Source organism: Pundamilia nyererei, unplaced genomic scaffold, assembly GCF_000239375.1.
Source record: "Pundamilia nyererei isolate P.nyererei 1_Seehausen unplaced genomic scaffold, PunNye1.0 scaffold00175, whole genome shotgun sequence".
Taxonomy (NCBI): Eukaryota; Metazoa; Chordata; class Actinopteri; order Cichliformes; family Cichlidae; genus Pundamilia; species Pundamilia nyererei.
In genome coordinates, this window is record NW_005187576.1 from 1 (window position 1) to 16,225 (window position 16,225).

General features: G+C 40.2%; 2 protein-coding genes across 3 annotated transcripts in view; both read right to left on the reverse strand.

Annotated features, from left to right (window-relative positions):
* Positions 1–1,142: 1,142 nt before the first annotated feature.
* On the reverse strand, positions 1,143–8,406 carry LOC102208459 (interleukin-1 receptor type 2-like). Of its 2 annotated transcripts, none has more exons than XM_005746203.1 (10): positions 8,326–8,406; positions 6,118–6,211; positions 4,820–5,078; positions 4,248–4,422; positions 3,932–4,109; positions 3,388–3,477; positions 3,184–3,249; positions 2,916–3,051; positions 2,228–2,373; positions 1,143–2,055 (listed from the first exon to the last, which is right to left on the reverse strand). In XM_005746203.1, the coding sequence occupies exons 2-10, from the start codon at positions 6,200–6,202 to the stop codon at positions 1,910–1,912; spliced, it is 1,281 nt and encodes a 426-aa protein (XP_005746260.1). In that variant the 5' UTR covers positions 6,203–6,211; positions 8,326–8,406; the 3' UTR covers positions 1,143–1,909. The 2 variants fall into 2 exon arrangements, with proteins under 2 accessions (XP_005746260.1, XP_005746259.1); XM_005746202.1 differs by lacking the exon at positions 8,326–8,406 and adding an exon at positions 6,364–6,463.
* A 4,537-nt stretch (positions 8,407–12,943) lies between these two features.
* LOC102194576 (mitogen-activated protein kinase kinase kinase kinase 4-like) overlaps positions 12,944–16,225 on the reverse strand; it is a 106,931-nt gene continuing 103,649 nt past the window's right edge. The window contains exon 30 of the mRNA XM_013914147.1: positions 12,944–16,074. Coding sequence (XP_013769601.1) covers positions 15,991–16,074 — 84 coding nt within the window. The 3' untranslated portion in view covers positions 12,944–15,990. The remainder of the gene's footprint in view (positions 16,075–16,225) is intronic.

Sequence of the window (16,225 nt, forward strand, 5' to 3'; positions counted from 1 at the left end):
ACTGACTATATGTCAGTAAAAATACTATGCAAATATTGATGTCCTTGAATGCTGAATAAACACTGTAACACCGTAGTGGTTAAAATCTCATTCTAATAAGAGTTAAAAGCGCATTCGGTTATTAGGTTTATAGGGTTATTGAATTATGGTTAACGGTTGGTAGAATTTTTTTTTAACATAACAATTGCATCTGCCACCCTTCTCCAAATCTGTGCCTCTACCTGGCCCCCCCCAACAAAAATTTTCTAGACACGCCACAAGGTTTCCACAGTCGATGATCCATGCAGGAATGTATTTCTGCCTGCTGTGGAGGTCACGTGTTTCCGGTTACTGTGGAGGTCCCAATATGGCGCTCCCCAGTGGCTGCAGCCAGACCCTTCTCAAAAAAAATCACGGTTTTAGTAACACAGTAACGCAGCGTGCTTACGGGAAAGTAACAGTAATCTAATTACTCTTTTTGCAATAGTAATCCCTTACTTTACTCATTACTTGAAAAAGTAATCGGATTACAGTAACGCATTATTGCCCATCTCTGTTCACGAGTGACGGGAGAAGGGAACAGGAGATCGACAGAGGGATTGGTGCTGTGGCTGCAGCGATGCAGACTCTGTATCGGTCTGTTGCGGTGAAGAGAGAGAGTAGAGCCGCTCCTCCTTCACGTCAAAAGGAGCCAGTTGAGGTGGTTCAGGCATCTGACAAGGATGCCTCCTGGGCGTCTCCTGGGTGAGTCGTTCCGGACATGTCCCACCGAGAGGAGGCCTCGGTGCAGACCTGGGACATGCTGGAGAAATTAAATCTCTCGGCTTGTCTGGGAACGCCGCGGTGTTCCCCTGGACAAGCTGGAGGAGGTGGCTGGGGAGAGGGAGGTCTTCGCTTCTCTGCTGGCCCTGGATAAGAAGAAGATGGATGGATGGATGGCACTTGCAAATCTTGCATCTTAAAATCTCGATGAAATGGTGCGCGTTTCTGTTTCACCCCTTAAAAAGATACACACAGGCATTTTGAGGCATGACAGTGGATGGAGATGATAAACAAAAATGTGTAACATACTTGACATAGGTCAAGTCAGTTTTTCCATTTAAATGTGTAGATATGAAAGTTTGCAAATTAAGCTCTTCAACAGAACACGATGCTTCCCTGAGAACATTTATTGCACTTTTTAACACATACACAGTATAAACACATCAGTAACAGTGGTAAACAAGCATTTTGCTACTGCAATGTTTTCACCTGTGCCAACTTTGATGATGTTCCAAGTATTACACAAAGAGGATAACAGGACAGAAACAGCACTTCAGCATTTAAGAAATAAGTTTAGTCCTGAGAAAAGTGAAACCAAAATTAAGGAAGATGTTTTTGATGGACCTGAAATCTGGGACCTGATGCTTGACACTGAGCGCAAAAGGAAATTGAAGCCAACTGAATCGGAATAAACACATTATTACAGTTTTGGTGGGAAATAGTTAAAATTCCACTCATCGTCTTGATATATCATTATCCAAATGTGTAAAAACATCAGTGATGTCAGTGTGTATCTCAAACATCTGGCATGTTGCCTTAAATTTGATTTCATGTCTTGATTCGGTGTAAAAGAACTAGGTAACACAACGGCTCATCTTTTACATGCTTCTAACCTTACAAAAAAACATTGTTCATCTTTGAGTGTCAGAGAGGTATTTGTTTAATTCATTCCAGTGAATCCCCACTGCAAACTATAACATCAATAACAAACATAAAGTTATTCATTTGCTGATTAGCAGCCTTTAGCAGTGGATTTTATGGACAACCCTAAGAAAGACGTGGTGCTGCTCCTGAATATCACACGGAAGTAATGCATAAAAAACAATCTGATGTAAAAGGTAAAGTTTAAAAGGAGGTCTCTGATGAGGGCGCGTGCACAGCGTCAGAGCTAGAAGGTGCTGCTCTGCCGAGCCAGAAAGTAATCCCTGTTCTTTTTCCTTCTAGGTTTGAAGAGGACGTAGAGAAACACAGAGACCACTGTGAGGAATGAGATCACAGCCCCTGCAGCCACAACCACCCATGTAAAGGTGGAGTCTGTAGACAGAGATGCAAAGGTAGATTAGTGTCTTTACATATCAAGGTTTGGTTGTCCCGTCTTTGGTTTGTTGAGGTGATCTCAACAAACCAAAGACAAAAAATATAACTTAACACTGTGTGTGTCGTCAATTTTGCGAGAGTTCGCAGCCTGATGTGAAGAACAGCTCACCTTCTAGTCGAAGCTGTGCAACAACTTCTCGTCTTCCTCCTTTGTTCTGAGTGACACATTTTAACTCTGACTTCTCGTCTTCTTCTGTTATTGGTTCGACAATTAGCCTCAACTCAATCTGGCAGCCTTTGGACACCCTGGTAACCCTAGAAACATCGAGACAAGCAGCCGTCTGTTTTTAATGCTGTGAACCAGGCCTGTCTCTAATGATTACACATAAAGAGTAATCATTAGAGTCAGAGCTGTTAGCAACACCTGGTAGTAGATTATTTCAATACTGGGGGATCAAATATCCATAACAACCTCTCAGAAATGTGTTATTTAACTTGTCTGAGAGGCAAGACACCATCACAGTTTTTTAAAGACCAGATCCTGTAGGAGTGCAAAAGGTTATGTTGGAAATAGGCACGATCGCAAAGTGGGTTTGGAAGAGCACGATGACCCCGGTGCACAGGGCTTATCTTTAGCATGCACATACACATGTTTGTCTGCTGGCCTTTCATTTGAATTTTCTTCTGCAATTTTTCTCATAATGGTTCCATCCATTTATTCTCTAACCTGCAGTCAAAATCGAAGAAGCTATTATCATTCCAAAGTAGCATCAGTTGAACTCGTAATGAACTTACATTTAAGTTAGATAAGGTTTACGTGTAATTTTAGAACCAGTGCAGACAAAATCAAAAATTACCTTCTTCCCCCCTGCAGAGCACGCTTGTCAAGGTACGATGACTCCACTGTCTGGCTGTTTACCAACCACGTGACCTCAGTAGAATCTGCTGTTTGACATTCGGTGAGCACCTGACAGAACAGTTTCAGTCCTGAACCTAAAGAAAGTCAGAGGCAAGTCTAGATGAGACATTTAATATATATTTACAGTCTGTTTGGTTGTATGTTTATTTAAGAATGAGGTTGTATTGTTATTATTTAGTTTAGGACTAAAGAGTTTTATCACTCACCATGTGGACTTTCAAAAACGGTTCCATTTAGTGGTGAAACAATCACAGGTGGCTGAACTATTGGAGCTAAAACATAAACAAGGGATTTCTTCATGAACAGTCCCTCTGGGGAATTTGAATTAATCAAATAAAAAATAAATAAATATATCTATCTATCTGTCTATCTATCTATAGATAGATAGATATATATATTAAAAAACTCACTGTTGACAGTGCTGGTGCTGATTAACCCAGGGTCAGAGGTCACAGAGATGTTAGGCACAGTGGATTTGGTTGTGATCTCAGGATCAGGGCCTGGAAGACACATCCAAACAAACGGCTCCTTAAATAATAACAACAGTGGACTATTTGGCACAGTAATAATCATTAATGTGTTTGATGGAGTTATCTGTGCGGCCCATGCTATTTCCCTAGTGGGCCAGTAGAGGGCAGTGCACCACAACGCTTTAGTTGTAAAGAAGTAAATTGATGATCTTTATGTAAAGTACTTGACCGTTGCACATTGTCATAAAATTAAAGTGATTTGCTTATTTAAGTATTAATTTAATGAATTTTTTAAAGATTTTTTTTCTCATTTGCTCTGCATGTTTACTTAAAAAGAAGCGTAAGTGTGATCTGTCCTCTAGCCTGACAGTTGTATTATACTTAATAATCTAAAACTATAAATGCAGTAATAGCCATGTAATAGATAAAAACTCTTATTTAACCCACATTTCTCAGCACATGCATGACTTTGCAGATCACAAACCTTGCACATGGAGAAGATAGACTCTGCTGACTTTGTACTGCTGGTTGTTAATGCACACCCTGAGCTTGCAGGTGTAGATGCCTGCATGGGTTCGCTTCACAGCTGGGATCATCAGTTTGCCTCTGTGCTGTTGGAAGGACCCTGCTCTGCCTGCTGGAGGAGCAGTGGTGTTGGAGTCCTGCAAGAAGGCAGCATGTTAAATGACTCATCACTACCAGCCTTAGCCGATTACCTCAAAAGAGTGTAAAAAAATATCACTGTCAACCGCATCAGGCAGAAAGTTCCTTGCCAAGCGCCGACAGGTTCGTTCACTCACCTTGTACCACTCTATCATGCTGTCCGTCTTGTTGAAGTTACGCAGAGATGGACACTCTAATGTCAGCGTCTCTCCCACTGCGGCTGTCACTTTATGCGTCAGCTTTTTCATGTTTACTAAAGTGGGCTCGTACACGTGCAGCTTGATACTTCCAGTTACACAGTAGGTCTCATTTCTGGAAACAAAAGTGTTACAAGTGACCAAGTTTTCTCCAGTTTGAAAGTTTCAATCCGGAGAGGAAAGTATAAAAAGAAACATACTTTCTGCTAGTTTCTGATATGTTGCTTTGTAGCCACCCTGTCTGTAAATTGGAGGGAGGGCGGTTTTCCATCTAATTTCTAACAAAACAGCAAGTAGTTTAAAAAAAAATTGTAAAAATTGAAATGTGAAAAATAATACTTTTATTTTAGGTAATCATTGCATGTATAAGTGTTGGACATAAAAACTAAACAATGTTGTCATTTGTTCCTATCAGATTACTTATCAGCTTTTGCTAGTTTTACCAGCATCGCCTGTGGAATGAACGGTCTTGTTACTTGGAGAGATCATTTCTCTTGACTCTGGTTAACTACCTGTATGTGCAGGTGTATTTCCCTGAGTCTGAAGCCAGAGCTGGGAGGAGCCACAGCTGGTTATCCTGCTGCTGAACACGTCCTTCACCCTGATCGTTTGTGCCCTCCATCTCATTGTCCTTGGTGATGGAGTACTCAGCGGTTGGGGGGGCAATGTTGCGTTTTTCAAGAACATGGCTGAATATCGGGAAAGAGAGGATTACTGCTTCACCCTCCACTCTGAATGTCGCCACCTCTGGATCGACCAGGTAGCAGCCATCTGCAACAAAAGCATCACTCAAAATGAGTAACTGTGTAAAGATGTGCATGTTCTCAGAACAGCAAAGTTTATTGACTTGGGATGCACTGATTAGAAGAATCCTTTGATGACCCCAGTATCTTCTATTAAAATTCTATGCATGTATTTGTCTATTGTTACCAAGGTAACCAAGAAATCTTCATTCTGAAAGTGGCTGACTTTTTTTAGATTGTTTTCAGCTCTGTCTGACTAATTTTTAACATTTCAATTTTAGTGCAACAGACCACTGGACACTAACATCAGTGAGTGCCATCCCATTTGCTGATATAAGCAAACTTCAGTAACCGTCAACATTAGTAACTTATAGTACATATTAGGGCCATGTAGTGATTAGAAACGACACGTGCAAAAAAAATCTAGCAGTGCAACTCATAAAGTGTGATTCTCACAAGGCAGTCACACTGTCACATGAGCATTAAGTCAGTATTATCAAAAACCTCTTTCAGTCCCTCCAACACACCACCTACAGTGCTCAACATTTATTAGACCTCCACCCGGTGAAAGGTTGATCTTGCTTAACCATCACAGTAACAATTTTGATGTTTCTGCAATGGTTAAGCAACCAGTATGATCAAGCTCTGAGATCCAAATTCTATTTTTTAATGTTAGAATATAATTATCAGATTTTTTTTTCTTTACACTTTTCCGAAAAAGCACATTATAATTTTTTGATGACGATGCCGTACCTAATAATTTGCCAAATATATAGCTATAATTTTTAGTTTTAAAGAACTTTTTGACAGCCTTCTTTGTGTTTTCTCGTTCTAATAATTTTGGTAACGGCTGTACCTGTAGGCCTTGAAAGATCGCGCCCCAGCATCTACATGTAAACATATGTAGAGTGGGTGATGATCATGGAGTCTGCTGTAATAAGATATCTGTCTAAAAAGCAAGATCACCCCGCTGTAATACTGTGATGATCACAATGCATTCTCTCTGTGACGAATACTACTGCCTCTTACAGTATGCAGTGTGTGTAGTGTAGCTGCTGCAAGCTCACCTTTCGTTGGCAAAGGAGGTAATGGAGGTCCTCCATAAACACAGCTGATGATGACCACAGCACATGTTAATGGCAAAAAGACCATGATGGCAGTCTGCAGGGAGACAAACGTCTGAAATAAAACATCCACCAGCAAAACTTGTAGTGATGTTTAAACAAGTTGGTTCAGTTGCTTCCAGCTTTCCAGCTTAAATGTTTTTTCCAGTAAAACATTAAAGAAAAGGCTTAAGAGAAAAAATAACCCACAGAGAGGATAAAAAAGGGCATCGAAGGCCAGAAAAATAACAAAGGAAAAACTTCAAATGTTATCCGGACAAGAGCCTTTAAACACTGGGCTGCTGAGGTATAAGTGTCCTCGCCTCATAAAGCTTTAACCAAATTGGCTTTTATGCAAACTCTTTTCAGATTGTAGAGGTTGTGACATCAGCACATGGTCATCAAAGATGTCGGCAATACACTTCATCTCGCCCCCACATCCTAGAGTCAAATTTAGGGAGTTTACCAATGGCACCACATGGGATGACTCATATTAAACCTTTTAAAGTCACTCACATCATAGGTCAGTAAAATGAATAACAATAGTAACTGGACTAAAGATGTACTATTAAAATATGTTTTTGATGTTCGAATGAACAGAATGGCTTAGTGATAAATTGGGGTTTAGCTACTATTTTTTTTATTCTAATACTAAAGACCTAAACTAGTAGTGAGGGCAGGTGTAACCTATAGCGATTTTTATTAAGATCAGGGCAACAATTTGGTAATATATTGCATATTCAGTCAACAATAAATATACATTTAGCAGGGGTGGGGAACTCCAGGCCTCAAGGGCCAGTTGTTGCAGCTTTTAGATCTCACCCTGGGCCAACACACCTGAATCAAAGGATTAGTTCATTACCAGGATTCTGGAGAGGTAATTTAAATTAGCTGTGTTGGATCAAGGCTATATCTAAAAGCTGCAGGACACCGGCCCTCGAGGCCAGGAGTTTGACACCTGTGATTTAAAGACACATAAAAGTGCTACATAATAACATTAGTGTAAAGTCTACTTGTATTTAATTTTTTCTAAATATAGTCCGTTTACTGTATCCTATTTGCACACATATAGTAGTATATAGCATACTTTGAAAGTTTTCCGTATCGTATTTAAATGCATTTTGTTAGGTAAGATTTCCATAGTTTTGTTTCCGTGGAAACAAGTGGATTTTCGCTTCTGTTTTCTCCTCCGATTACAAGGATCAGCTGAGAGAAGTGAACATTTTCTCGCTCTCTCTTACACACAGACAGACACGAGTGCCACACACATGCGCGTGTGATAAATCTTTTCCACGCTGAAATCTTCCATGTGTCATTAAAAGGAAGGCCCATAAAGTGTGGGAGTGCCAGTGTTGTAAATGAATATGCATACACAAGTCACAATGCACTGACACATTTTCCAGGATTAAGAGTTTCGATTAAAGCCAAGAACAATTTTATAACTCATTTATTATGACAGTTTTTTTTACTGCTACTGCCAAACCCATATTAAGCTTTCAATGCTATCTGTAGTTTCCTTCAGTTTAAGTATAATATTATAAATACTGCATGCGCTCTTATGATAAGCTCAATATTTCATAAATAAATGAATCTTTTGTATTCACACAGTCTACGACGAAACTAGAGAATTTGACCTCCACTTCAAAAATATATCTCAAATTATTAACGCAATGATGGCGACTTAATTCGACATTAAGTTGCGGATGCCTTTGCATTTATCGTGAAAATCACTTATTTAAGAAAAAAAAAGTGTACACATCCTCGTTTGATTCAGTAGAACTGTCGGTCTGAGAAACATTTACATTTCTTTCCTACAGTGCACCCATACAAATATTTTATTATAGTAGTTTTGGATAAACTTTAAAGTCTCGATCTGTTGCAAACTAAGTAGATTTAAACATTTGTGCAACAAATGAAATATTTAAAGTAAACATGCTGTGACAGTAAAACCCTGCAATGTAAATGGTTGCAAATATGACAAAACAGAATAAAAAATGGAATTTTCAGTACTTATTAGTACATAACAAGCGTATTATTGTTAAAAAGTTATATATCATAGTTAGGCAGTTTTGTTATATAAGCAACCATATGTGTGTACATAGAAATACGGCGCACGCGTGTACTTAACCTTACTTTCCTATGATTACATACACAGCAATGCAGTATACTCACGGTGTAAAGGTGAGCGTGGCGGTGGTCCTGGCAGTGTGACACTGGTGACAGGTAGATGTGGTGACAGCGTGGACTGAAGCAGCAAATGATCTGTTTCCTATTGGCTCAGGGGAAACCTGCAGTCTCTTTTCAATGTTCCCACCCCTCTGAGGTGGAAATTTCTCAGGTTTCCCAATGTAATGCAGTGTGATGTACAGCTCACCACTCTAGTCTGGTGACTCCAAACACACAGTATATACACAAACCCACTCAGATGCACTGTGGAAAAAGACCTATAATGATTTCCAAACAGTTTCCCGAGTCTAAAGGCAGCATCCTTGTCTTACATCTGTTTACAGCTGTTGCTCACTGGAATGAGCTGCTGCTTGTGTCTGCATGGACATCTCTGTTTGTTTTAACACATGAACACACATCATCACAAGCGTCACAATGTACTCACAGCCAGCAATGCTGTGTGGAGCCATGCAGGCAGTTCCCCCTGTTGAGATATTGAGCTGCCTTTAGCCACCCCGTCATAAAGGGGTTTGTACTTTCACTGAGGTTCTGAAATTACTTTTTAAAAACTGTGTTCATTGAAAAGCTGTCATTTAAAAGACCCCCAAAACCTTTCTGCTTTCTTACCACTCTTTCTCACAAGCTCTAAGCAATTTGGACACAATAAGGCAATTTGTTTATTCACAGTTGTGATTAAACTGGTGGAGTAGGACAGCTCACCAGCTGTGGCGACACCTTCTACAGTATGTGAGCGTGCACACCTTCACATAAGCAGGGAGCGTTTGACATTTCACTAAGCAGAAACAAGAATAGCAGCAGTTTTGCTGATGTCGACATGATAAACGATTTAATGTTAGCGTAGCTGAAACTGTTACTCATTTGGGATCTAAACCTTTAGTCATAAAATTACTGGAATTCTGGATTTCAATGTTCTTATTATAAGAAATATAAACTTTTCTTCGAGGGATCCAAAGACATTTGCAACTACTTTATTCATCATTTATATATCATTACTCCTCCTCAGTATGCCATTTATAAATACAGATATTATTATGATTATGATTATTACTAGCAGTGATGGTGTAGCACTCATGGCTGTACAAAGTGTAACAGTAACAGATGGATGAATATATCTGTATTTATAAATGGCATACTGAGGAGGTGTAATGATATATAAATGCTGAATGAAGTACTTGCTAATACATTATTAATGCTTAACAGTGTGGCACTGATATAAAGTATTACCTTTTATTTATATTATGTATTTTGAGAGAATAATCTAGCTCAGAGGTGGATGCCTCAGACAATCAGCCTGGCAGTGTTATTGGATTTAGCACTGAAATAGTTTTAAAGGCTTTTTCTAATAACTGGTTTGCAATTTAACACAATAAGCTTACATTAGGTCACACTATATACTACTGAAAAACAGAAACCTACTTAGACGCTGCATTAAAAATTATACATTTATTTTACATTTAAAAAGTGTAATTTGTTTAAGAAAAAAGAAAAGAAAGGATCCAAACTCGTCCATTTTGAGGTTTTTTGTTTCCCTCGGCCAAATTTGTTTACTCAAACATTTAGAAAATGATATGCATAAGTTCTGCACATGTCCACAAAGCTTGCCCTCCGTATAACTAGAACAAAAGACAATTGCAGTATAGTTTTATTTTATTTCATCTAGTCTTATAAGCAGAAATATCACTGCAGTAGATTTTCCAAAATCCACAAATATAAACTGTGTTCGTTAGAAGAGAAAATTGGCATCCAGCTTTGCAGTTATTATTAAAACACAGCTCCGTAGTATTGCAGTGACTCATTGCTCTGACATCCCCTTGCGTAGCAAATACAGCGTCCATCTCTTGCGCATTATTCCTGCATTGCTCACTTTGATCCTGACTGGACATTTTCCAGTGTAGGTGTATGCGTATGTATGACATGAAAACACTGAAGTGATGGAAGTGATGGGAAATAATCCCATGTCAGGGTAGTGTTCACAACACAGGAAAAGGTTCCTGTTTAGATTCAGTGTATTTGATTACAAGTGAGACCAGCACATGTAAATAACAGTACTTGACTACATTCTAGAAAATGGCAACTTTGTGTCACAGTCCTTTTGAACTTTAGCCCAGTGTATCCATATAATGTGTAATCCTGTAATCCTCCACCTGCAAACTCATGAGTCTCATTATCCTCGACCATCTCCTTTATCAAAACCTGCTTTAGCAGCGGTGTCACGTGTGACATTTTGTGTAAAACTACGATAGTTTCCCATTAAGGTAATATTTATGCATTCAGGAAATTTGCAAGCATGCAAATGTATGAGCGTTGACATGTAGGCCAGAGATACACATTTTTTTGGTTGCTGTAGCCTTTTCCAAGTAGTTTATCCAACAAAAATAACAATATTTATTACACACTTGGTATCAGAAGACAGGAACGGGGCGGATAATGCACAGCTATGCACAGGCCTTTATCACACACACACACACACACACACACACATAAACGCATATATCCAAATTAGCCAGTATCTTTAACGCATGCAGGTTAAAAGGAGACCAAGACAGAACATGCCGTTCCTTTGATGACCGGACTTTGAGGAAGCAGAAGATGTTGCGTGTTTTGGGAATTTTCGAGTTTGCCTCAGCATCTGTAGATAGCAGTACTGGATAGATGACTAAACAGTTTGACACGTTGGCTTTCCTGTCCGGTGCTAAGAAATCCACCTTCTAGGGAGTCGACATCCAGCAACAGGCCAATTTCTGTTTAAGAACCTGTTGATCAGCTGAATATTAATTGACAATGTCGTGCTTAACTGAAAAGAGCACGTCCTTTTGGGGGCACAGAACAAATGCAGAACCAAGAAGTGAGCTTAAAAACACGTTTAATTGTTTTCATATTTTTTCACCGTTATTTATTATTACAGGGCTACCATCTGTGAACCAAGTATGTAAACTGACATTTGTACATTAAAAAAACATCTAAGAAGGTGAGATTCGACTCCCCGTGTGCTGTAAAATCTGCTGCTCACAGGAAACGACACAGACAATAAATGCCATTGTTTCATCACCCAGTGTGACAGACTAGACAAACTACAGGTTGCATGGAGTCGGCCAGAGCAGTTAAACTAAATTAAAGCTGACCCCAAACCCGGAGTAGTGTGAAGTTGAGAAGATTTGAGTTTTGTGCTGAAAGCAGCCATCAGACGAGGAGTACACTGTGCTCATGAGCTAAGTCAGGGGTGTAGAACTCCAAGTCTCGAGGGCCAGTGTCCTGCAGGTTTTAGATGTGTCCTTGATCCAACACAACTGATTCAAATGGCTAAATTACCACCTCAACATGTCTTGAAGTTCTCCAGAGGCCTGGTAATGAACTAATCATTTGATTCAGATGTGCTGACCCAGGGTGAGATCTAAAACCTGCAGGACACCAGCCCTCGAGGCCTGGAGTTCGACACCCCTGGGCTAAGTGTTGCAGGAAAATATCACCCACACCAATGCACCTACCATCCAGCAGACTCAGCCGACCAGCATTCTTCCAATTTTCAACTTTTAGTGAACCCGTGAGAACTGAAGTCTTAGTTTCCAGTTCTTAGATGAGTGCATTATTATTATTATTGCCTTCCTATCGGCTCAAAACAGTCTGGACATTCACTTTTGACTTTTAGCATCATTGCGGTGACTGGGTATGGGAGTTCAACACTGCATTATCAGAGTGTGAATGTGTCTTACTGTGATGCAGAAAGCACTCGGACATAAAAACAAGTATATGGGTGAATGTTGTATACGTGGGAAAGCCTCTGAGATCTTCCTTATTGAACTTGCGCATAAGCTTCATTAATAACATTGCCATTCATGTTCAGCTTCAGCAGGAAGTCATGATATGTAATACATCTTGATATATGCCTAAATGCACTGAGTGGTGCACGTGATTGCACAGAAAATAACACTTTCACACAGCCCCAATCGGCCCCTACCCGAGTCTGGTTCTGCAGGAGGTTCCTTCCTTCCTATTGTCGCCAAGTGCTTGCTTGTAGGGGGCTGTCTGATTGTTGTGTTTTCTCTGTATTACTGTAGTTCCTTTACCTTACAAAATAAAGCACCTTGAGAGGACTGTCATAACTTGGCGCTATATAAATAAAATTGAATTGAATATAAATAATTAAAAAAGCTGTTATCTTTCAGAGAGTAAGCTGTTCGTGTGAATGAATATCCTCTTGCACAAGATATTCTGAGAAAATTACCTTTTCTTATTACTTCCCTTTTTAGCTGAGCTCAACAAGAATTCAGAATTTACAACATGCCAGTAAGATAACTGGACTTTACCGTGTCGTGAATAAAGGAACAATCAATATAATCCAAGCTTTTTTTTCAGTGCATTGCATCGTGTAGCTGAGCGGAAATGGTAATTTTGTCTGAAAACAATATGCACAATTTCCACAAACAAAGCATTTGTCGAAATCGCCCCATACATGCAACTGATGTTTTCCATCTTGGTCTGTTGGCCAACACCTGTTACAACATGTCTGTTTTCAATGTGCGTGCGTGTACTTGGGGAGCAAACATCACAGAGAGGCCAAAGACGGAAGGGCACACCATTGTTGTTTTAAAATTACTTTTAAAGTTTATTCAAAGAAAACAAAACAAAAAACTTTCAGGAAAATACATGACTTCCTGTCATACACAGAGAGGACATAAGTTAGAGTAGCACGGCAGAAACAGCAGAGGAAAAAACACGTTGCCTCACGTCCAAGCCTGCAAGGAACGTTACTGTAATGTTTCCATGTTGAAGCAGCGTTGTGTGAATACCTGAAATGAACAACACGTGTGTTCTTTGTTGTGGAAAAAGTTAGCAGGGGTGGGAGAAATGACAAAGAAAAATAAATACAAACTAACGAAAAATTTAAAATATCCAATAAAAAGTGGGCTCAAAAAGCAGAAAGTATGAGTTAAAGAACTAAAGATGCATTATGCTCTCAAACATAAATACCATGATGCACATTAGTGTAACAAAACATTGCCTCTGTAAACAGTTTCTCCACCTAAGGTGAGTGTAATAATATTAAACCACCGCAGTCGCATAGTTACGTTTACATAGACTTACAGAAACAACAGAAACTATTGTTAAGCTTCTCAACTAGCTCTAAAACTTAAGAATACACAATGCTTCGAGTGATTTTTTTATGTTTTTTTGTTGTTTTTATTTTTTGAAAGAAAGGATTTCCAAGTAGTGGTTCTTATAACAACAGGTTTACACGTTTTAAATGCTGCCCTCTTGGCACTTTTTCCAACACAAGCCTGCAAACGACTGATTCGTCTCAATCGGCTCGTTTCTTTCTTTAGATCAATAAGAATATTGATAATAGCCACAAATTATTTTCATTAATTCAATACAGCCACTCATCAAGGCCTTGATGCAAGAAGAGACACACACCGAGCACTACTGCACACGCAGACCTCAGACAAAAGCACTGGGGCCCGAACGGCTTCTCCATACAGAGACATAAACTAAGTGACCAACAGTAACCTTATCGTCAAGGAGGGAAAACACCCAAGATAAGCTTGTTTGTGTCCTGACAAAAGGTGTGTTTGGATATGATGTCATAGATCGGACTCTCCCCTTGCTCTTCCTGTGAGCAAACGATGAGAATCATTGCAAAAAAGGAAGGAAAAAAATCCAGCTGGGCAAAGATCGTCCATGCCGAAGGTTGTTGCTCAGTCTTTCGCATACAGGGAACTTCAATAACAGCTGGAGTGGGACATGAGGGGGTTAGGGAGGGGCACAAAATAGACAAACTATTCCTTCCTATAAAAAAAAAAGAAAAATGGGGATTCTCTCGTCAGTTCCTTCACAAACAGCCGATTGAGGGGAAAATCTCTGCTCAGTGTTGCCTGTTTGGAGACACTTCATCACAGTAACACTGAAATCCAGAGTCTGAGTGCTGAATCAATAAAGGCGCGCGTGTTCTCGTTTGAACGGGAAAGCCGCGAGAAACGCTCCTCAGCTCTGACACACAGATTGCCGAAGGCTGCGAAACAAATACGGAATCGAAATATGTACATCTGACGCAGAGGCTCTGCTGCCGCCGCCGCAGCTTCGACTCCAAAACCGAACACCTAGGATTGATCACTCGTGACAAGATACAAAGCAAAAACGTCATCTCATGCCTTGGACCACCACACAGTAATAAGTCTTTCTACATTCTTGACACTTAGTGCATTGAATACATACAAATGTTCTAAATGAAGCATGAAATGAGTCGAAATCATGAAATGGAAGATGGAACTCCGCCTCCTGTGCCAAAACAAACCCGCCGACCACGTGTTTACCTCTCTGCCACTTAAACCCAAATTTGCCGAAGCGATGCCGAACTGTTGACGGCACACGCGCACACATACACGTACTAAACTTTCTCATCTACATTATCTCTCGATTTTTTCCCCTCTCTCCACGTTATATCTGTTTATTCACAGCAGTTCAAGTTTCTCGAGTTAAGATCAGGTCGTCATGCTTCCCCGCCGCCGGTCCGACACGACAAAAGTTCCCAAAGCTTTATTTGTACATAGACACTTTATTTAATATTTTGGATCACACCCGCATTGCATTCTTTTCATACGGACACACCTTACACTTCTGTGGTTTTAGAGCAAGCAAGTTGTGTAGGTGGATGTGTGTGAATGATTTAAAAAAACAAGGTAAAAGACATGTTTAACTCCACATAGTTACACTTATCTTCAAGGAATAATAATGATTCAAAAAATACTATTCTGAAATCCATCACCTACACCAACTCTCTCCGCCCTCCCCTTCTTTTTAAAGCGCCTGTCCGATACAACACTATACTTCAACCACACACACGCACGCACACACCCTCATGTTTGAGTCCTGTCAACCTGACCTTTGTGGTAAAAACCTTCAATATTAGGTCCCTTTCTCATGTTTGTCACTGAGCCTCCAGCTCATTGGACAAACCAGCATGTTAGCAGTAGGTGGACCAAACAGAAGTACATTTACACACACACACACACACACACACACACTACTGTAGCATTAATACAACACACTCTAGAGCCCCACCAGCCCCATGCTCACAAGAAGGGGCGGATGGTGGGAACATGGGGCAAAGGGGGGGACTCCCTTACAAGAGGCAGACCTGCAGAAGGTAGTAGCAGTGGTAGTAAGAACAATAGCGGTAGCAATAGTAGTAGAAGACCTCAAGCTTACTAACCAACCCGGGAAAGGATGCAGAGGTACAAAAATCTATCCCATCGCAATGCATCCGATGAGCACCAAGAAAACTGAGAGGGAAACAAAACGTTGCTTGCCCCTCCCTTTTCTTGAATTCACATTTACAGTATTACTACTTCCTTTCATTTATTAACCTTTGATTTCATTATGCGCGTTATAAGCCATCGCTTCGGATTTTACGGAAGGGACCGACGACTTGACCGGCTGTCTCTGCGTCACAGGCAGACCCAGCAAGGCTGCAGCTACAGGGCGTTGCTGTCGACTGCTCCAGACGGCTGGTAGGTTGCTGTGTTTGTTCTCGTTTGGTTGTCCGAGGGCTGACAAGACATCAATGGTGGTTTTCTGAGATCCAGTGTTAGAGAGAGGGGGAGGACAATGAGGAAGATGAGGAGAAGGAGGAGAAAGAGGGCAGGCCGTGGACCTCTACCAGCTCAGCAGGTTGCTTCGGCCCAGAGTCATGAAGTACACCTGGCTGGAGCCTCCAGAACGTACAGAGGCGAAAAACACCTGAGGAGACAAAGTGAGATTTTACTGCTCAGCACAATCTGAGCACAAATGTTGTAACTGAAAGTGCCGGTGATTAAATACAGTGTTAAAAACCCCTAACCTAACTTTAAATATATATATATATACATATACATATACATATATATATATA